This window comes from Octopus bimaculoides, chromosome 1 (genome assembly GCF_046866305.1).
Source record: "Octopus bimaculoides isolate indiv1 chromosome 1, ASM4686630v1, whole genome shotgun sequence".
NCBI classification, from domain to species: Eukaryota; Metazoa; Mollusca; class Cephalopoda; order Octopoda; family Octopodidae; genus Octopus; species Octopus bimaculoides.
Genome location: NC_142928.1, coordinates 146922587 through 146945723, shown reverse-complemented (window position 1 = coordinate 146945723; position 23137 = coordinate 146922587). Strand labels below are relative to the sequence as shown.

General features: G+C 33.3%; 1 protein-coding gene across 15 annotated transcripts in view; it reads right to left on the bottom strand.

Moving 5' to 3' along the window:
• LOC106868068 (parathyroid hormone 2 receptor) overlaps positions 1 to 23137 on the bottom strand; it is a 729233-nt gene that overhangs the window by 72889 nt on the left and 633207 nt on the right. For all 15 annotated transcript variants that reach the window (XM_089359396.1, XM_089359371.1, XM_089359332.1 and 12 more), the window contains 4 exons: positions 19963 to 20128; positions 14028 to 14184; positions 8667 to 8727; positions 6152 to 6221 (listed from right to left, as the gene is read on the bottom strand). In XM_089359396.1, coding sequence (XP_089215522.1) covers positions 6152 to 6221; positions 8667 to 8727; positions 14028 to 14184; positions 19963 to 20128 — 454 coding nt within the window. The remainder of the gene's footprint in view (positions 1 to 6151; positions 6222 to 8666; positions 8728 to 14027; positions 14185 to 19962; positions 20129 to 23137) is intronic.

Sequence of the window (23137 nt, the reverse complement as noted above, 5' to 3'; positions counted from 1 at the left end):
TTCCTTTCTTTTTCTATTTATCCTTCTTCTTGACCGTTTATTCAAAACAGCGGTTTATTTTCTTTTGTATTGCTTGTATTATGCAAATGTAATCATGTAAAAACGCTCAACTTGATACGAGTATAAATTATTGATAATTTAAGTATATACAGCAAATCAGTTTTATACATAATTCTGAAGAGTCGAACTCAGTGCGTCTTTGCAATGATACCGCATGAATCAATAGTTGTATATATTATTTCATAATATAGCAATATTCATGAGTTCGAATTTAGATGAAACAATTGTAGATTGATGCAATAAAAGAATTTGGTAACTCCATTATTTTTGTTTGTTATGTTTCTCCCACTCTCTCCTATATCTTAATATATAAATCTGAAATTGTGTGTTTGCGTGAAGCCTTTTTGAATGTTTATAGAAATTCACATTTTCCACTTTTTCGTAAAAATTTTTACATCAATGGAATTTTCTCGATCTGAACTTTCCAGTGCAGTAATTAGATTTTTAAAATTCCGTTTACTTTGTGTGATTTAAGGGAGATTTGGCTGTTGTTTCTAGCAACTTTTATATTTCATCCCTGCTACCTGGAACGCCATTCTTACACACGCGCTCAACATAAAAAATATAGAGAGTAAAAGTAAAAGAGGGAGAGGGAGAGAGAGAGAAAGTGATACATACAACGTCATAGATTAAACTTTCATCTCAGTATTCTTTACCTATTTTTCATAACATAGATACGTAAAAATACACACAACCACACATACTTGACCTGTGACAACAACATACACATTGCTCTCAATCTCTATTCATTTCTCCCCTCTTCCTCTCTCGCTCTCTCAAACGTATACACGTGCAAGTAAGCAATCATTCACATCGTGGTATATTTACAAAACATTGATGGCATAACTACAGAGTTGTATCCCCCAACTTTGGAAGGTCATAACTTTCATAAAAATGAATGTTTCTTAATGAAATTTTCTATGCATATATTATTTATTATGTAGATTCCAAATATACAAAAATTTTCGGTGAAAGTGTTTTGGAAGGGGGTGGGGTACAATATTCGGAAATTCCACTTAAATTCCTCTTAACTTCCAGGAAAATGAATATTTTTTCATGAAATTTTGTACAAATGTACCTTGATGTATGTACATTTCAAGCATGTAGGAATTTTGAAGGAAACAACTGCAGGTTATTTTTGAGAAGTGTTCCCCACTCGGTGGTGTTTCGGAGCAAGTCGTCCATATTTGTTTCATTTTTCTCTATTATGTGCTTATGTGCATCCTTAGATTTCTAATGAAGTAATAGGCAGTGAAGAGAAGCAGTCATAAGAAAACTTTTAACTACCCCTATTCCTTTCTCTCCCCTTCTCTACCTCTTCCTCTCGCGCTCTCTCAAAAGCATACATGTGCAAGTACACAATCATTCAGTAAAATATAACTCATGTTCGTCAATGTTTTGTAAATTTACCAAGATTTTCACTAGGGTGTCAGGGTTATGGTTTAGGATTAATGTTACGGTTACGGTTTTTAGGGTCAGGGTTAGGGTTAGGGTTAGGGTTTAGGGTTAGTGTTAGGGTTAGTGTTAGGATTAGGGTTGGGTAATCGTGCGGGTGTTAATCTGAAAAATTACAGATATGTGAAAAGTACCGACACTGCCATCTATTATAACTTTTGTTGTTCTGTTTAATATATACATAGATTATGCCTCCAAAGAAGAGAGTTTTCTGGGGAAAGACAGCAACCGGTTTAAAATGACAGCAACAGACTGCAGTAATGCACCACATTCCAGAAGCTATTTTGAACATAATGCAAAATGGTGCATCAACATCTTCTACCCAATCTGATAGAATTCTGGCAAAACTGTGTAGCAACAGATCGCCAGCAATTGCTTCATCAGAAATTGCCGTCCTAGCTCCTGCTAAAAGGGATTACCCTGCTATGTATAATCAGGGCAGCGCAAAAAGTTGTTTTGCACAAGCATTTCTATAGCCAATTACACGGATGAAATTTACGTATGCTTAATAATTTTACGCAAAACAGCCTTCAGACTTTCCCTATTAATTTCATCGTCTTTTGAATTATGAACATATTTACATCATAAGGGTTTTTTCGTTGTAAGGCTTTCTTTTTTAGTTGATTTTCAGCTAGCAAGACTTATCGTAGATGGCATAATAAGTCACACCCGGACAAGGTCGGGTTATACTGCTAGTATATATATATATATATATATATATATATATATATATATATATATATATATATATATATATATATACATATATATATATATATATATATATATATATATATATATATATATATATATATATATATATATATATATATATATATATATAATTGTTAAACAGGAAATCTGCAATGGCTCCATAACAACCATCTCGGATATAATCATGGAGGCCTAGAAATCCGTTACAGCACTTATCTAGCGTACCTGATCGTTTAGATCACTTGTGAACTAAACCTTCATACTTTGTATAAATTGCCAAGCAGAGCACTCAATATAGATGCTGCTCACTATGGACAAACAATTCCTCGGCATCTCTCTAAAGGATAAACCCATTCCATCTCGAAAACTTTTCTCCTAATATTACTTAGCAAAACAAATGATCTTTTCCCCAATTGTATATGACTTGAGATGTTTGCCTTGCCTTAATGTTTGACATCCTGTTTAACAATTATATATCCGCTGCATTGAATTATGGTTCCATAACTACCGTCTTGGCTATAACTTTGGAGCCCTAGTAATCCGTTACAGCACTTACCTAGCGTACCTAATTGTTTAGGTCACCTGTGAAGTAAACCCCCCATACTTTATATATATATATATATATACATATATATATATATATACATATATATACATATATATATATATATATATATATATATATAAGGTTGAAAAGGAACACACGAATTGATATATATGAAAAAAAGTCAAGGTAGAAAATGTTAAAATAATTTTATAAAAAACATTTCAGTACCGGTTTCAGTCATTGAGACTTTTTCAACTGTAAGTATGGAAAACAATTAAATTTTGGAAAAATTAAAAGAAAAGTTTTTTAAAAGAATATTTGCATAGTATTCAAATACAAGTGGCATTTTCCTTGTTTCTGCCTGTTTCTGTCTCTCTTGTTTACTCTTGTGGGTTCAAGGTCGTTGTGAATTCTTGGTAGGGAAGAAGAAGAAGAAGAAGACGGAGAAGAAGAAGAAGAAGAAGAAGAAGAAGAAGAAGAAGAAGAAGAAGAAGAAGAAGAAGAAGAAGAAGAAGAAGAAGAAGAAGAAGAAGAAGAAGAATTCGGTAGTGCCATGATAGTAGTATGTTAAATGGTCAATGTTAAAGTAACCTGTTGTGGATGGTAGTAGTGATTGAATTCCCGAAACATCTCTTTTGAATGTCTTCTTTATAAAATTCGCGTAGGTGTTATTGTAAACAGCAGTAGTGGTAAAGTTAGGAAGGAGGTGGCTGAGAAGAAGAAGGCGAAGAAGAAGAAGAAAGAGAAGGGAGTATAAGAAGGAATGTAGGTAGTATGATAGTAGTAAGGTGTTAAGTGGTCAAGTGACCTAAAAGTGGCTCTTTATTACAAAATACAGACCACTTTTGAACGCGTCTACAACAAACGACATATCCACCACAGCCTTAGAATAACACAAACACACACGCTATTATTAAAAATGATACACTCTAGAGATTCCCAAGAATTCATTAAAAAACAGTCCCAATCACTGCTATAATCCATAACGAGCCACTTTTAGGTCACTTGACCATTTAACACCTTGTTACTATCATGCTACCTACATTCCTTCTTATTCTCCCTTCTCTTTCTTCTTCTTCCTCTCCGCCACCTCCTTCCTAACTTTACCACTATTGCTGTTTAGAACAACACCTACGCAAATTTTATAATCAAAACGTTTAAAAGAGATATTTCGGGAATTCAATCACTACTACCATCCACAACAGGTTTCTTTCAAGGTACTTGACCATTTAACATACAACTATCATGGCACTCCCGCATTCTTCTTCTTCTTCTTCTTCTTCTTCTTCTTCTTCTTCTTCTTCTTCCCTACCAAGAATTCACAACGACCACGAACCCACAAGAGTAAACAAGAGAGACAGAAACAGGCAGAAACAAGGAAAATGCCGCTTGTATATGAACACTATGCAAATATTCTTTTAAAAAACTTTTCTTTTAATTTTTCCAAAATTTCATTGTTTTCCATACAGTTGAAAAAGTCTCAATGACTGAAACAGGTACTGAAATGTTTTTTATAAAATTATTTTAGCATTTTCTACCTTTATATATATATATATAAGTTTGGAAGCTGAATCTATTATATATTTAATTATACTGTTGTACATTTCATTTCCTAAATGTAAAGGAAATATACAAGTTAATTAAAATGAAAATCTAGCTGAAGGCTTTCGCATTTCAATATTACTTTCTTGGTTGCTATGAAGCATACAGAAACTGATTATATAAACAATTATCAAAGTAATAGTAATTTACTAAAGGAATAATTGAAAATGTATTAACGTCTTCTATAAGAAACTAGTTTCTTGATGCAGAAGATACGTATTAAATAAATCTTTCGGAAGCATGATGTATATAAAAATAATCTATTCTTCAAATAAAGTTAAATTAATTTTCTATCAAACAAAATCCTATCCTATAAATTGAACCATTAAAATCTGATAGAAGGTGACACTTTAAAAAATAATTTGCTTTTATTACAGAACTACTCCTCCTCCTCCTCCTCCTCCTCCTACTACATATAAAGGATGTTATTTGTCAGTAGCCCGGCCTGCAATCTGATGTGTTTTGTAATCCAATGGATAGAAGGTGTACCACGCAACACCTTATCTTCGCGCTGTATGTATAAGGTAAATAAGCTTATCAGAAATTATGTCTCTCCAAGCTGAACCCATGTAAGGAGTTGAACTCAACACTGCAAGCTAACGAAACATTTGTCAATTTTACAGTGTTCCCCCTGCTTACAGCGGTGAGCTATACTGTTCTGTGATGTATTATTCCACGGATACATTGCGCTGCTGATGACAGAAAACGAACCACCAACACTTCCGCTGAGTGTATGATATTATATTGATTCAACCAGCTGTGTTTCTCACCAACATTTTATCAGTCAGTTACTGACGTCAAAAACATACTTAATTCAGAGAGATTTGAAATTTAAATCAAATCTGAGAGAGAGAGAGAGAAATGGAGGGAGAGAGAGAGAGAGAGAGGGAGAGAGAGATGGAGAGAGAGAGATGGAGGGAGAGAGATGGAGAGAGAGAGAGGGAGAGAGAGAGAGAGAGAGAGAGAGAGAGAGAGAGAGAGAGAGAGAAATTATAATGTGTTTTATGAGATACACTGCTGTTTATGCTTTCTTCATAAAGTGCTAAGAGCGCAAAATGCGAAGCTTCACATCTTGGTCAAATGTCAACTCTGGTTGTCAACTTTTATCTTTTACTTGCTTCAGTCACTGAACTGCGGCCATGCTGGGGTACCACCTTGAAGAGCTTTTAGTCAAGCAAATCGGCCCCTGTACTTATTTCTTTAAAATCTAGTTCTTATTCAATCAGACACTTATGCCGAACCGCTAAGTTATGGGAATATAAACCAATACCGGTTGTCAAGCGGTGGTGGGACACACACACACACACGAATGTATATTTCCAGTTCAATAATAGCATGTGTCAGTTATGTATTTACGTAAATACCCACCAATGTAAATAATCATTTATATATGAGTCTATGTTAGCATTGACGCATATATACACGAAGAACTACGGACGCACAAACATAGTGTGTAAGAACACAACAGATGTGTGTGAGTGTACATATAAAGTGTTGACCAGAAGTCACCCGACTGTTAATCAAAATTCCATAAATACTATCTATAATTCTGTATTGACTCGAATAGAAAAATGTGTCGCTCAAGGACATCAATGTGAACAATTTTCATGACGTTTCATATTTAAATGCTTTTATTAAATTCATTCAGTTGTTAAATAAATCTTGGAATTAATGGTTTTGATTTACTGTCAGGTGACTTTTGGTCAACCCTGTATATGTACATATGAAGGAGGTGCATTTTTCATTTGAAGTACCGTGAAAAATAGGACTTACGACGGTGGACAGTAGGATTGGTCCACGCATTATCCAGAAATAAGCTGGCGTCGCATTAGTATTCCAACACCTGAAAAAAGTAATGCATTTAATATACTCATTCTCTTAACACATCTGCGAACGCATGTAACAATATAATATGCACTACAATGCATATTCATGAAATATATAAAACGTATGTTTAAAGAAACATCAGCAAATCATTGCATGGAGCTATTAGATAAACATTGTCTAAACTAAAATAGAATGTGAATATAAGAAATGATTTAAAGTCCAATAACTTGTCTAAATGTATCCCAGAATTGAGCATAAGAAGAAATCTAGTGAAAGCGATGATTTAACTTTAGAAACCGGTCTTTTTAAGGATCGCAATCTGACATGGCTCACGTAATGCTGAACGTAAGTTTATATTTGATACAAGATAACCAAAGCTGTACTGTGGGTTTACTTCACTTATATGGAATAACTTTACATTAAGGAGTGGAAGGTACAATTTCCTGTAATTCAGATCGACTCATGGTTCCAGAAGACAAAATGGAAAAAGCGTTTCCCCGGAGGATGGCAAAGGAGATGCGTTGAAATAGCCACTCTGACTCCCGGGGTTTGCACTTGCGGACAGCTCTCTTCGCCTTGACAGTGGTGAGCATGGATAAGGTCCGAGGGCCAAGAACGCTAGCGGTCTCCACTGCTGCAGGCTCGACAATAAACCTTACACTTGCTGTGCGACATTACCACGAGGAGATATACCAAAAGGAAAGACAATGTAGTCATAACATACCAATAAGTGACTGTATTTAAATGAAATATAATGTGGAGAGATTGTTGTGCAACTTCAGCCCAGCTCTGTTCGAGTGACTGATGATACGTATGTAAGCGGGTGAACAATTACGTGTGACAGATTTCTTTCTCCAGGCTTTCAACTCACTTAGGTCCATATTTTACACTTTAATATAAATAATGAATTGTATGAGTTGCAGCATCTTAAATTGGACACTTTATATTCTCGCCATTTTTCACTTTATTTCTGCATGCTTGCAGGTTCTGGCGGTAGTTACAACGGAGTTGAGCAAAGTGGACCTGCAGAAGTTTGTCTAGAGAAATATCTACAATATCTGGGAAACTGGAATAGTATTATAAGATTTAATAATACTATTATTAAATAGTGTGTAATTAATATATGGAATTAACGTTACACTATTATCACTAATAATGTAATTACTATATCTAAACAATGCAACAGTTCACGCATACGCACGCATGCGCGCACACACGTAACGATACAATGTGCTGTGTATGCATAAATAATTTAAATTAGAGCCATGAAGTCTAGGTTTATATGATTTTATGTACTCGTATACACGTACATGTGTATTTGCTTCCTTATTTTCTCAAGTGGTCGACGGCTTGTCGGGTTTATTATCTCTTTATCATTCGTTTCTTTTATGTTATATTTCATACTTTTCTTTTTTTCTTGATGCTACTGACATATGTTCTAAAAATCCGCAATGGTCATGTAACCTGAGATATTTTATCTATGACATCTTTTTGTAAATCTTCCACCTCCTGGCTTTCATATTTTTGTTCTTCAATTTTTATTTCTTCATTATTTTCATTCTTTATAAGATCGAAATTGTGAATATATGTTTTTAATATTTCTCTATTGACCCTATTTCTTGAAGAAGTGATGGATGTTTCTTGAATAAGTGATGGATGTACGTGCGTTGCACAAGGGTACACTTGTATATGCATTATTGAAAAGAACAAGAAAATGAACATATTAAAGTATCATTAACATTATGTTCATGTTATTTTTTTGAAATGCGCGCGCGCACACATATACACATGCACACACAAACTCACATACAGATTTTTTATTCTTTTATGTTTCTTATGTTTCTTTATTCTTTATTCTTTTATGTTTCTACGTGGTCTTTTATGTCTCTACCTTGTCATTGAATTGCGACGTTGCTGTATCAGTGCCTTGACGAGTTTAGTGGAAGAAATCGAGCCAGGTACCTATATTAAGTCTGGCACTTATTCTATCGATCTCTTTTTGCCCAAATCCACAAATTGTGGGGGCATAAACAAACCTGTAGTTGTCAAGTAGTGGGAACAAACCAGAAAACATATACCCGTACAGACATACATATATACATATACAAACACATTACACGCACACACATAATGGGCTTCTACATAGTTTCCGCTACCAAATTCCTTCCCAAGGTATTAGTTGACCCGTGGCTGGTGTCGCGTAGCTGGACTGAACCCGAACCTACGCGGTTGAGACACATCCTTGTGTAACACACACACACACACACACACACACACACATACACACACACACACACACACACACACACACACACACACACACACACACACACACACATCTTGAAGTAAAGCCAAAAAACATAAGATTTCATATCGGATATCATTTAGTATTTAATCATCCAAATGTTAACACTTCAGAAACAGAAATATTCACACTTAATGTATGAAAGGCAATACTCACAGTGTGTCTTCCTTCGTGATGCGAACAATGACCCACGCTAGTACAAACGTTATAGACGCCCCTGTATAATTAAAATATGTCTTTGGAGTGAACATTATAATGAAATAATTGGAGGCTAATGCAGTTTCGCGACTCTCCTTGAAAAATGCATTTTTCGAAAAAACATTTTCCGGGTCCCTACGTTTTAGATGTCAGAGGTTACGAATATGCAAAAAAAAAAAAAAAAAAAAGATTTAACCTTCCCTACTACCACCCCTCCACCTTAAAATTTTGAACTTTTTCAAAATTTTTTTTTCTCTTAGTTTTTGATGACGGAGATTCCGAATATGCAAGAAACCTCGTTTTCAAAATTTTAAATTCAATAAGCATATAGATATGTGTATAAAGAGATAGATATAAATATCTTCCTGGGGCTAAAAACAACAGTAACACCGTCTTCTATAGGACAAATATATTTTATAAATAAACGGACAAGGATAAATAGACAGATAAATGAATGGATGAAAAAGTTCAAAATTTAAAATTGGGGGAGGGGGTGAAATTTGAGCCCTTTATTAAACTTTATAACATTGATTATTAAGCATTAATGCTTGTTTCTCATAAAATGGCGTATATTTAATTTACAATTAATCACTATTTACGATTATTTAAGGTAAACACAAGTAAAACGCAAATTCTTTTCATTGTAATGTTTTTGTCTGTATTTAATTTCGATTTGCATATGTTCGTCAGTTCGCTACAATTTCTTTAAAGTAAACAAAATCAAAAATTTAAATGGGTGGGGGATGAAATAAACAAAATTTCATATTCGTAATCTTCGATATCTAATACGTAGGAATCTGAAAAATGTTTTAAAAAAAAAAATGTATTTTTCAAGGAGAGATGCGAAACTGCATTAGCCCCAATAATTGTTAAACACAGAAAAATAGTACATGAGGTATGCATGGGTTATAATCTTCTCCTGAGCACGCAGTTTTAGTCAAGTATTAATATTTTATGGGAAAAAAATTTCTTGAAAAATAAAAAAGAATTCAACAAAATACTCTATTGAAAAAATGTCAACCAATATTAAACTTTAAAAAGAAACAAGTAGGTATTTCTTTAAAAAAATTACTAATATTCATTAAAAGTATTTCTTTAAAAAAATTAGTAAAACGCATTTTGTTGCACTTTTTTAAAATTTGTCACTTTCAGTTCCTTTTCAAACTGATTTGATCTACATATATATGCATATAAAAATAGCAATATGTACGTTTATTTTTATGCAATTAAATTATACAAGCTTATTTTATTTTATTAACTTTTAGTTTACTTTATGTAATATATGTTATATAAATTGAACTAAAAATGGACAGCCCACTCATTTTGGGTAAATTTAAGTAATTTTAGACTGTTTAACTTTACCTTTCTGCCCAATTAATTTATGTTGTATGTATATTGTTACTGATACTTTATTACTACTTTCTAATTGCAAGAAAAGAGAGAGGAAAACGAACGAATGTGAAAATCGAAAAGTTGCTGACTAGTCAGTTTCAGCCATTCCAAGTTGACATGAAACGCTCCTGTCTTGATTGGAAAAGGCTGAGTTGACTACGTTTTTTTTTTCCATACAAAGAATGAATTTTAATCAATTATATATTTTCCATTTGTTCAATGACCTTTTGCCATCTTTCTGGCAACTTCATGATTCCGCGCTCATAGAACTTCAGGTCCTTATTAGCCAAAAACTGAAATAAGTGCGATTTGAGGCCATCATCATTATTGAAAGTTTTACCATTCAAAGAATTTTGCAAATTTCGAAATAAATGGTAATCTGATGGTGCAAGGTCACGGCCATATGGTGGATGGGACAACAATTCCCAACCAAGCTCCAGTTATTTTTCACGTGTTAGCAAAGAAGTGTGTGGTCTACGATTTGCCGATTCTGGCAGTTTTTCTTTGATTGCTTCCTCCAGTTCCATTAGTTGTTGACAGTAAACATCTGAATTGATTATTTGGTTCCTTAAAAGCAGCTCAAAATACACAACACCTTTGTAATTCCACCAAATTGATGCATGACCATTTTTTGATGCAATTGAGCTTTCAATATGGTTTGTGCTGGTTCATTACGCTTGGACCATGATCGTTTTCGATTGATGTTATTCTAAACAATCCATTTTTCATCACCAGTGAGAAATATATGAAGTGAGAAATAAACTGTAAACTAAAATGTTTTGAAATAATTCAATTGAAAAGATAAGATAATCAGAAGAGAGATAAAATAAATAAATAAAAATTTATGCTTAAAATATTAAAGAGCCTGATGATAAAATTAACAATTTTTTTTGATAAATCTACTCAGTATGATATTGGCTTTTGCAAGGAATTATATTTCAATAATTGACTCAGAATAAGGATGCATGCAGCATCCTTGCGGACCTTTGATCACGATCTATGGATGAAAAAGAGTGATGCTAATTTTTATGTTGTAGCGATAGCAAACTAAGAAATTTGTGAGAATGGTCTTTATATTTTACATATATTACATAAGTCTAATAATTTACAATTCGGGTTATATCGAAACGTTGGTCTCTTTGGAACACGTCGTATTAATGCTTAACAAAATTAGATAGCTTAAAGATTTATATCGGAAGATTATTGCTGATACAAATTTATATATATTTAATAGCTTGGATACTCTCTTAAATTTAGAAATCATTAAATACTTCCCACCTCGTTAGATCAAAAGTGACATAATATTTATTCCTTCAAATCATCCGCCTGGCATTATAAATAATTTGGAGAAAATTGTATTTTATCAGATATATCTTCTTTCATCAAAGTGACTCATTATTACGATGAGGTATTAAGATGTTGTTTTTAAAGATAAACTTATTTATATAAATAATATCAATTGTCAAATATGCAACGAAAGAAAACGCTAAGTAATTTGGTTTAATGTTACATTCAGTTTCAAAGTGAGTATAAACATCACTAAATATTTCTTTTAATTGGATAAACATTTTTTCAAAATAATATGTGTAAATTTTTAATTGGAATAATGCTATATTAAGTTTCAGTTGCATTGTTTATGCTACAAAAACAGCAAATATTAACGACAAATATGTTAAACAAACTCCCTGCAGTCATTCTTCACCCTTGTTTTGACCCTGTGAAATGTCCATGAAATAATTTACATTATTTGAACACATCTACTTATTTCATTCATCTGAGAGAAATTTATCGAAGTTCATTTGATTTTAAGATATAACAGTAGTAGAAACTCTAAAATAATTTGAAAATCTTGTTATATCGATGAATAACGGTAGTTGTGAAATCTTCATAAAAACATTTTGTTCTGTACGAAATCTAAATCAAGTATCCGTTCAGCGCTAATTCTTTTTGCCATCAGACTTCGGTATTTTTGTAAGAATATTTTAAAAGGCATAACGGTTAAAAGTCGGGAGCCTCGTATCATATTGTTGCACTCTCCAAACAAATCGAAAGGATTTTTTTTGTTGTTAACGTACATTAGTGTTTTTGTTGTCACAAATTGAAATTTTGATTGAAATATTTAAAAATATCTAGCAGGTGATCGTTGAATGGTCTTGAATAATTCTATTATTCTATTACAATAGAAAAGTAAAGAAAAGTAAAGTCTTCTCTAATTAATGTATGTCGTATATCCAACAGTTTTGATATGATATCTGAATATATAACTCGATAAATTTCTTTTGCTGCATGAGAAACGGCAAAATTTGAAAATCAGATACGTAATTTGTGAAATTTCAATATAAAGTGTACACACACATACACGCACGCACGCACGCACGCACGTACGCACGCACACACGCACACACGCACGCACGCACACACACGCACACTTGAAAACGCAGGTGTTTGCTAGCTTTATCTTTTTTTGCTGTCGAGGTAATTCATATTTTCACATGAATTTATTTGGAGTAGTTAACTTTCTAAGCCATCATCATAAATATTTTTAGATTTTCATACTTTAATTTTCCAAATGAAGAGCTGTTTGCGTGTGTTACTGGCTTATTACAGTTTGTGGTTATTAAGTTGTAACCTTCGCATATGTACATACATACATACATACATACACACACACACACACATTATATATATATATATATATATATATATATATATTTATATAAACACACTGCTATTAATATGGGACTTAAACACATTCAAGAACCAACTTCGCCAGCATTTACGCTCATAGAGATCGAAGAAAGAGAAGAATTCTCTATTCGTTTTTTATTTCGTTTGTGAACACTAGTACCTGCAGATCTATATGTGCCCAATAACATGATGCGTCATTGGCGAATGATGTTGTATAACGGGGCACAAAAGTGTCGGCTATGCTTAATTAACACATTCCAAACTCCAAAAACAACGATCAGTGTCGTTCTGAATAGAAGATACGAGTTTTAGTCCGTTAGTCACCATTTTCGAATCGCTTACAGAAACTCTGTAGCTATCACAGCCGATACACTTTAAACGTTGCCAAGTAACTGCCCCTGATACTCGTAGGTCAGATATGAGTGCTCTCCCTATATTAATACAGCTTAGTACAATATTAGAATTATCTCTAGCCACCTTATCAGTTTTCTCTAACGTGTTTCAACTTGAACGGTGTATGTCACTATTACTCTTCCTTATAACCCTTCATTTATTTCGTGGTTGCTTAAATGAGCGCATGTTGCGTAACTCTGAATAGCAACGGAATTGAACAACTGGTATTTAATAAATATAAGTTCTATACATGTATTGATTAGTTTTCTTTTATTTGGAAACAAAAGCATGAGTACACACACGCACACACGTCATACATATATGTATATACGTACATATATATGCATACACATATACGTACATACATATACGTATACTCATACGCAAAAATACACCCATTTATACAATATAAGATGAATGTCCTTCGTTTATATAGTGTAGGAAGTTTGCGTGTGTCGCAGTAGCATTACCGCGTTTAACCGTTTAAAATGGACAACAGCGTGTGATTTATGGTAAATTTCACTGCTATTTCAAGTTGAGATAACCACTGTATAGTCATCTTACCATTGGATAAAACAACCTTTAGTGTTGAACAGGGTGGTATGTTACTATGTATGATAGAGCAATCTAGTGTCTGAAAGATTTCAATTATGTTAGAGTAGTCCTTTCTATTGCAACGTTTTAGGTCAGGCCTCTATTCTGACGATAACTTCATGCATTTATTCTCACCGATTTCGGAGGCTCTAAAAAGAGTCATGTGTCTTCTATCACTGACTAAAAAAATACAAAAGAAAATCAAAAATAAACAAAGAAAACTAAGAGAAAGGTAGAGAAGTTCATAGTTACCCCATCCAAAGATGATGTACCATACTGTTCCACTTGTTTTGGAGAAAACTGCTATTGATATGAGAGTGTGCAGGTAGAGGGCCTCGACAAATATCCACATGTAATTCGAACCGAGTAAGTAGTGGAATATGATGAAAAATAGTTTACACTGCCAATGCTGAAAGTAAAACCAAAAATACTATACACACCAGCTTGTAGGAGAAATATTCGAAAAATTCTTGATATTATACAAACGAACATTTTGAGAGAGAGAGAACAAAAATGGAAGCAAAATATGAATAGTTCAGATAAGATGCTGAATACATTATAAGAGAAATACAACGTAATATCTAATGACGGATGTGGTACTGTGTCCTTGAGCAAAACAGTTAAGATTACTTTCTTCGTCGTACGTACTGTGTAGTAATGGATTAATGGATGATTATAGACACATATTGAAACTAGATACAAACGCTTAAGCAAGCACACAAATTTTATATTTACGCAGATGATTGCTCCTTCAGAAGTGTGCGATCAGGAAAATATATTCAATGAAGACAACATCAGTAAATTAACATCCATCACATTCTGTTAAAATGCCTTCTTAATGAGTTTGGTTTATTTCTTTCTTTCCCATTTGAGAAGATTACATTGTTCCGTTCTCATATTTGTTTCGCTAACCCAAGAACAACAATACAAAGTAGGTAGCTCTTAAAACGGTTTTTGTTCATGTACACAGAATACCGAACTGTCTTACACAGAATGATGTGTTTAGGAGTTCCAAATAAGTTATGAATACCCAAATTGTGAAGTCAGTTATGTAATAACATGAAATTAGTTACCCTATAATAAAAATTCAAATATAGTAGCCCTGAAAAGGGCTTTAATGCGTGCCCGGAGTATATAGAATATAAGAAGAAATACTAATAATTTATGTATACTAAAATCGTGAAGCATATTACGTAATAACAGGCAAATCAGATATGGGATAATAACAATTCAAATAACCTTGAAAAGGACTTTTGTGAGTTCCCAGAGAATATTACCCTCAGCAGCGCTAGTGTTGGTATATACGTGAATAAGTCACTAACCGAAATAAGTGGATCTGTTTAAGAAATAACTATTTACTTGTTTAAGGGTTGTACTGGATAAATTGCGAAAATAACTCTAACAGTTCAAATACTAAAAAATAAGCATACTCAATTTGATTTATTCCAAATAATTTAGGGAAATGAATGGGTTATTTCCCATGCCTTTGAAAATAAAATATATTAGATATATATATATAAGGATCCCTTCTAGGGGCCCTATTATCGATTTTTTCTAACAATCTGAGTATGCCATGAGCTTTCCAGACATGAGTTCTACTCACGTGTCAAGTTTCATCAAAATCGATAAAACGATGTAGGAGGAGTTAGCTGACAACTCCACAAACACATCTACAGACAGAATTTCCCACATATGTAGTAGATATATATATATGTATGTATGTATCTATCTATCTATATATATATGTATATATATGTATATATACATATGTGTATATATATATGTGTGTGTATATGTATGTGTGTATACATATGTGTGTATATATATGTGTATATATGTGTTTTTGTGCATACGTACATATATGTATGTGAACTTTTATGCTTGTTTTTTTCTCTTTCTTCTCTTCATCTCCTTATTCTTTTACTCCTGTACTCTATGCTATCATTTCATTAATCTATACCCTTCTCATTTCCCCGATTTATCTCCGATGACGGAATATCCCATCTTCTGTGATATCCCAGAAACAGGTGTAAGTCTTTGAATTTTTCCAGTAATAATAATGTATATGACTTGAGATGTTTATCTTGTCTTAACGTTTGTTGTCCCCTTTAACAATTATATATATATATATATATATATGTGTGTGTGTGTGTGTGTGTGTGTGTGTGTGTGTGTGTGTGTGTGTGTGTGTGTATACATACCCACATACACGGATACATACGTATAAATACACATATAAGGAATAAATGTGTTTGAGTTGGCCATTGCATGATATTCGCATATTGAAAAGAGACAAATAAATAAAGAAATGTGTATTTTAGAGGAGAATATATTCTAAAAGCTTTCCTGCTCTTACATTGAAACAATCATATAGTAAGGAAGGTTAACAGCACACCACATTTGCATTAATCATTATGTATGATAACCATTCTTACTTTCTAATTTAATGTTCGAAAAGGAAGGAAATATATTCAGGCAATATATATGATATAGTGTGAAAAAAAAGAGCAAAAAATAAAAAAAAAAAACTCCCAACAAAAAACAAGAGCGATAAAAAATGGATATCTCTGGAAGGAATTTCATTCTAGATATAATCCTTTAATGTATTTACACTTTGATGGAAATAAATAGAGCTGATTAAGAAAGCTACTTTAATGAACATGTTTTTCGTTATTCAGACTGCTTTTCTTAAATTCTTAATTTTCTTGTGTGCATGTATGTATGTGAAGTTTTCATCTCGTCAACTACGTAATGATACTTGGTAAATTTCTGACGCAATATTTTAGAAGTACTTACATCAAAGTTAGTAGCATTTCCTATTACCTCTGCATGATGAGTTATAGTACAACTTTTGTGTCAATTACATCACTACAGCTATATCTTAACTTTTACTTGTTTCAGTCATTAAACTGTGGTGATGTCGGGGCACCACCTTGAGGAATATTTAGTCGAATGAATCGACTCTAGTACTTATTTTTTAAAGCTTGGTACTTACTCTATTGGTCTCTTTGCTGAACTGCTAAGTTACAGGGATGTAAACACACCAGTTGTCAACTGAACAGACACACACACACACACACGCAACGGACTTCTTTAAGTTTCCGTCTATCAAATCCACTCACAAAGTTTTGGTCGCCCCGAAGCTACAGAAGACACTTGCCCAAGTTGTCACGCTGTGGTACTGAACCCGGAACCAAGCTGTTGCAAAGCATACTTCTTACCTTACAGTCACACCTGTGCCATTATATTTACTATTTTATTTTCCTGTAACCCTTTTGACACACACGGGTTTTGGTATATATAGCCAAAAAGGACCCAAGTTTTTTTCTGTTGAGATTGAAATTGATGGATGCATGTAGAAAATAAAGGATAAAGTACCTAAAACAACTACTTTATTAGTATGTAAAACTACATATATTATATAGTTTTATATGGCATCTACCGAAAGACGATTCCTAATTGGCTATTATGGATCGGCCTCAAAGTCCTTTCAGCTTGTATCATATAGACCGATCAATCGGTCGCAAGAAGATTAAGAACTATTGATTTCAGGCAAACAGTTGAAGATGATGGTGATATCTGCGGATTAAATGTTGGTAGACAGATAACTTATTGGTAGAGCACGTGTTTGCTCTGAATAAATGCCATAGACTGAAGTTCTTTAAAAATACCTACTTTCAAGCTTTTTGTGTTAAGTTGGGTAACGTGTTAGGCAACCACCATATATATATACAATGACTATAATTTCTAATATTCTGTCGTCTAAAATAAGAAAAGCGTCATTAGATAATGTAATTCGCCATAAACTATATCAGGAAAAAAGCAAAAAAAGAAAGCGAAAAAAAAAACCTAGGATAGTTACAACTCGAACATCCTAGATGAAATGTTTGCTTAATCAAGGCAGATCTGTTTTTATCGCATACGAAGGTAGGAACGTGTCATAGTTCTTTTCAAGGACTTCGACATTTCTTGAAACAATGTGAACTCAGCTAAAAGGCCCTCAAAGGTCGGGTGATCGTGTTTAAGTACATGACGACTAAATCTACCACCCAGTAGGCTACAGCAAGATTTTTATACAGAGAATCGGAACAAATATTGCAAGGCATCCTGTTCGACAAAACAGATCTCATCGGTCTACCACCACAAACTGGTACTTCATTTATTGGCCCAGAAGAATAGAAAACTAACTTGACCTTAGTTGGATTTGAATTCAGTATGTAAGGAGGGGAAATATATACTGCGAGGCATTTCGCTCGACGTCCCCACGTTTTTGCTACCCTATAAATCGGTACTTAATAACAACAATAATAACTTTTAGGACAAGTCTGAACTCAAATACTCGAAGGTGGTGGTTAAATTCTATATCCATTCTATGTAAACATATCCCGTTTGCCTATGGCTGGTCTGACGGTAACGTAGATTCATACTTATTGCTGAATCTCGTTAAACTTGTTGACATGTAAAAATAATGCTTATTCTTACAAATCTAACTTGTTTTTCTCTTTAGTTGCTTCGAACAAGATGAAAGTTGTGGTCATGCTGGAACACTACCTCAAGCAATTATGAATATATATCAACACTATTGTTTGTGGATTTATATGAAAATACATGTCCCGATAACTGATAATATGTTAAAAAGAAAAGAACAATAAAGATTTGTTTTGCTTGCATTAATAATAAAATAAATACAATAGCTAAACACAAAACCATATCAGTTTACAATATACTCAACTCCACACGATGCGATCGATATATGTATTAATTAAAGCTTACTTTGTTCCACTTTTAGTTGTAACTGTGCAGCTACTTAGAATTCTGGTCAGATCCAAAGAACGAAAATAGCTTGACGTTTTCCTTTATCGAGTATGTGAATTTAATTTGTTTTCTTTTAATGCATGTTTATTCCATGCTATTTTCGATTAAAAACTGCTAAACACTGGCCTTGTTCCTTGTCAGAATAAATGAGTAGATTGGATTCAATAAGGTAGCGGGCTAGTAAGAGAGAAACCTATTTATTATAAAAGAGTTCCCGATTGTTATAATTTTTCTTAATTCAGTAGAACTAGATTCAGGGAGTGTGGTCGTTTGTGCTAAAAAATGCTGCTGAAGTAAATCTTATCACGACCAACAACAAAACAAAAAATAAAATAACTATTATAAAAATTAATATAGAAAATAAATGAAAAATCATGAGTTCAGATAAAGTGATTGCTGCCTAGCATATGTCAACAAAAACATGGTTAAACACTTCACCAAATGTTTACAAAACCTTTTAAAATATATTTTCGGGACAGTCACTGTTGTTATTATATATATTTCGATCACTGCATTCTGACTTTACCTATGATCCGACGACCTTATTGACAGGAAATTTTCTTTTATCTTGTTTGTCATCAATAAAAGAAATGCGTATCTAGAGATTCTGGTTTGAAACTGACAAGTTAATTGGGTGAATTTTGATCTAACTCTTCAGCAAATCGAAGTAATCACTTATCTGCAGTTGGCTACCATTCTATTCCAATGGTAATGTTTATTCTGTCCGTTTAAAAGCGATTCAAACAGAGCTCTGTCTACTTAATCGGGTGTTAGACAATAAACAGTCGCTATATCATATTCTATCACTGCTGATGCCGTACTTGGCCAAGATTAAAGCACCAAATTCTCAGCGGCTCATTTCACTTAACTGTAAACAAATACATTTAAACATTGAAAGATTAACGAACATGTCTTTTGTCTGCAGTTCCGAAATTTAAGTCAGTCTCTGGGCCTAGAGTACGATAGGATCGTACGTACTGAATACTTGTCAATCAAATTATCATTTGTAAAATGGAGTCGACATTAAAAATAGCTGCTGTGGACAATCTAATAACATTTAGCTCTTGAAGCATAAAAAAAATTTTTTACTAGAATTAAAACACCAACACTCGTTTGCTTTTGTAAGTAAGTAGAAAAAAGTAAAAGAAAACCAATAATAGCTTGAGAAATCAATACCTGAAGATAGAAATTAATATTTAAAAATCGAACAGTAGAACGGTTTTGGATGATGAGCTTTTGAAATTAATTTAAAACTTTTTCTTCAACAATTTACTGATGTCGGTCACTGCCACACCAGCGACAGTTCATGATTAGCACTAAAAAAGAAGTACAATGAATTCTTTTTAGTGATTGTGATTAAATTATATCTTACCGTTCCTTCTTCAATGAAGTCAATACCATCTTTTGTTTGACGAACGTCAGAAGCGAAACCGACACCTTCTACAAGTAGTCTCTCTTTCATGAAAGAAAAAGCAGCTCGTAAGATGAAAGATATGAAGAGATTGATATGTATCGTGTTTCTCTGGCAGTGAAGTCGCCTGGTAAGAGATAAAAGACAAAGATGTCACTTTATAACAAAAGAAGAAGCGCGATAGTCTGCAGACATCAATTTGTGTGTTAAAAGAAAGTTAATGGTTTTCACAATTTAATTAAATAATAAAAGAATTTGATATTTAATTAAAGTAGTTGCCACAATGGTTAAATAACGGCAAAAAATCCCCATCTTCTTACGAGGCTTGCTTAATTAGAACCATTTATTAAATGTGAATATTAGAAAACGTAGTTGCAATAAATAATTTTCAACCTTACATATTTAACAGATATTGTTTGTAACTAATATTTTCCAAAGAAAAAAACAAAAACAAAATATATACTATTCACGATACTGTACTTATAAATCTGCAATTCTCATAATAGCCGTCACAATGGGGAAAATAATAATGGCATTATCTGAATTCTCAGTTTAAAATTATTTATGCGTGTAAAGACTTCTTCCGACTACTGTTATAATTATTCATATTTCGTCTTTGTCGTTAAACCCGATTTCACTAATTAAAGTCAATTTTGTAAAACGTTAATATCACAGAAACCGATTTAAGGAATCTTTTTGCGTGATGCTGAGATATATTTATATTTCTGAAGTTGTGAAGAAAATATTCTCAGCTGAAGTATGTAAAAGATTCCGCTTTTCAATTTATTAAACTGATTTCAAAATACTTTGTGAAATACGATTTAACAGAAAATTTGACTTGAGGATTGCAGAAAGTTGTTTACGAAAATATTTTCAATTCCTGCGTATGAAAGAAATTGCGATGTTTACGGGTAAAGTTTTAAAAAATCGACAGAAATATCAGTAATAGACGAATAGAAAGTAGATCACTATTAGTTTTGACGATGAGGAGTCAGTTATTTGTTCAACTGAATAATCTGCTTATTGAATTAGGTGGCTGAGTATTCCACAGATACGTGTACTATCAACGTAATTCTCTGGCAGAATCGGTGAAACACAGCGTTTGATAAGGCTGCACCATTGAATTACAGATGCAATCCACCCGTTGGTTTCCATACAGTTCCCGTCTACCCAATTTCACGCACAATATTTTGGCTGCCCCAAGGCAATGCTAAAAGACACTTGGCTGAGATATCATGCAACAGGATCGAACCTGTGATCTCGTCATTTTGAAGCAAACTTCTTAACTATTCAGTCACACTGCGTCCACATTAGTTGAATCGGTACGTGCGAAAAATAAATTAATAGATAAGATAAATGTCAATTTGTTAGTTTCGGAGATGGTTAGGGAAATATTTCTGGCACAGCTACACAAAAGGGAAGACTGTCTATAATGATAAAACTGTTGTATTTATATTGTTAAAGCTTATTTATCACAAAATTAAATGGAAGATTAACCCTAAAATTTCACATTACATCAAAGGTCAGTGTATATTCAAGGTTTATTGGCTGTATATTTATTTATGAATCATATTTAATTATTCAAAAGTGAAATAAAATAAAATATTATGCTTAATTTCATTGATGCATACGATAAATGTTTAATTTTGTGTTCGCTAGAGACGCAATAAACATACATTAAATGTACATTTACAAATAAAGGCTCTTGTATTTTGAAATGAAGTTTATGGACAGATGGGCACGAATAAAAGAAAATTAACAAAACACCATTGAAGTCAATATGATATAAATAAGCACATCAGGAACGAGTTTGAAGATTCTCAAAGGGAGGTAAATTGCCTGGTTTTGTCGATTCTAACAATACTTTACTTATTTTCTTTATATATATGTATACTGTATAGTAACATATGTAACTCGTAACTAAATTTCTCAGTACTTTGGCTTGTAAGCGAAATTTACACTTCTCTACCGAGGACATATAACTTTGAAATTTGTTCAAATTTGTCAACCGCACTAATGACATAATATTAATCTTTCGAGTAATGTTATCTCTTCCACACCACCAACATATTAAGTATATAATGATCACTACATATATGTGAAAGCTAATAACTGTTGATTAGAATTAGATTTGTTTTAGTTTAAAATAGTTATTAATTAAAATAATAGACCTTCTCAGCAGGCTTTCACGTATGTTTTTCATTTTAAATATCATTGCGATAGTTCATACGATATGCAAATATAGGTACAAGTATATCAAAGTTGTGATTCAGTCAGAAACTCTAGAATGCTCAGGCCAAATATGGCGAATTTTATGTTACCTTTCTTGTCGGGAACAGTTCTGTGTATTGGTGAACAATACATGAAGAGCAGAAAGAATAAAGTTGTAGTTGGAAAGAAAGTTAGCTGATATGGAAGACGGGAAGCCGTCTGAATATTGGAAAAGAGTTACATGATTCGCACCGGGAATCAACATGCCGACATTATGACTGCTGTTCAATGCTCTCTGAACATTGTAAAGGTTGTATGACGTGATATGGACAGCTGCAACGGAGACTACGAAGCCCTGGCCAGCATGAAGGGACACAGATGACGTTCTCACTGCGTTCGGACATCCGAACTCATCCAGTAACTACAGGAACAGTGTCTTAGACTCAGACAGCTATGTGAAGCTGCTAGAGGCTGTGGCCAAACTCTGGCTGAGAGGGTTGCTATTGGAAAGCTATATGTGTGGCAGCAGGATTCGGCCTTTTGCCATACCACTGAAAAGGGTCAGAAGTGGTTGTCGGATAATTTCTACGACTTCACCAGCTACATTTTCCACGACTGAATTCTCATGGCTTAACATGTTTCATCATGATACAAGTAACACTTTTCTTATATTCAGCCCGAACATCCTGTATATAATCCCCCACACACAATCTATCTATCTATCTATAATCGCAGGCGTGGCTGGGTAGTTTGATGTTTGCTTCCCAACCATATGGTTCCGGGTTCAGTTCCATTGCCTGGTAGCCTGAGCAAGAGTCTTCTACTATAGCACCGGACCTTATTGTACTTATTTTATTTTAAAGCCTGATACTTATTCTATGACCTCTTTCGCGGAACGGTTAAGTTATGGGGGCTTAAATACACC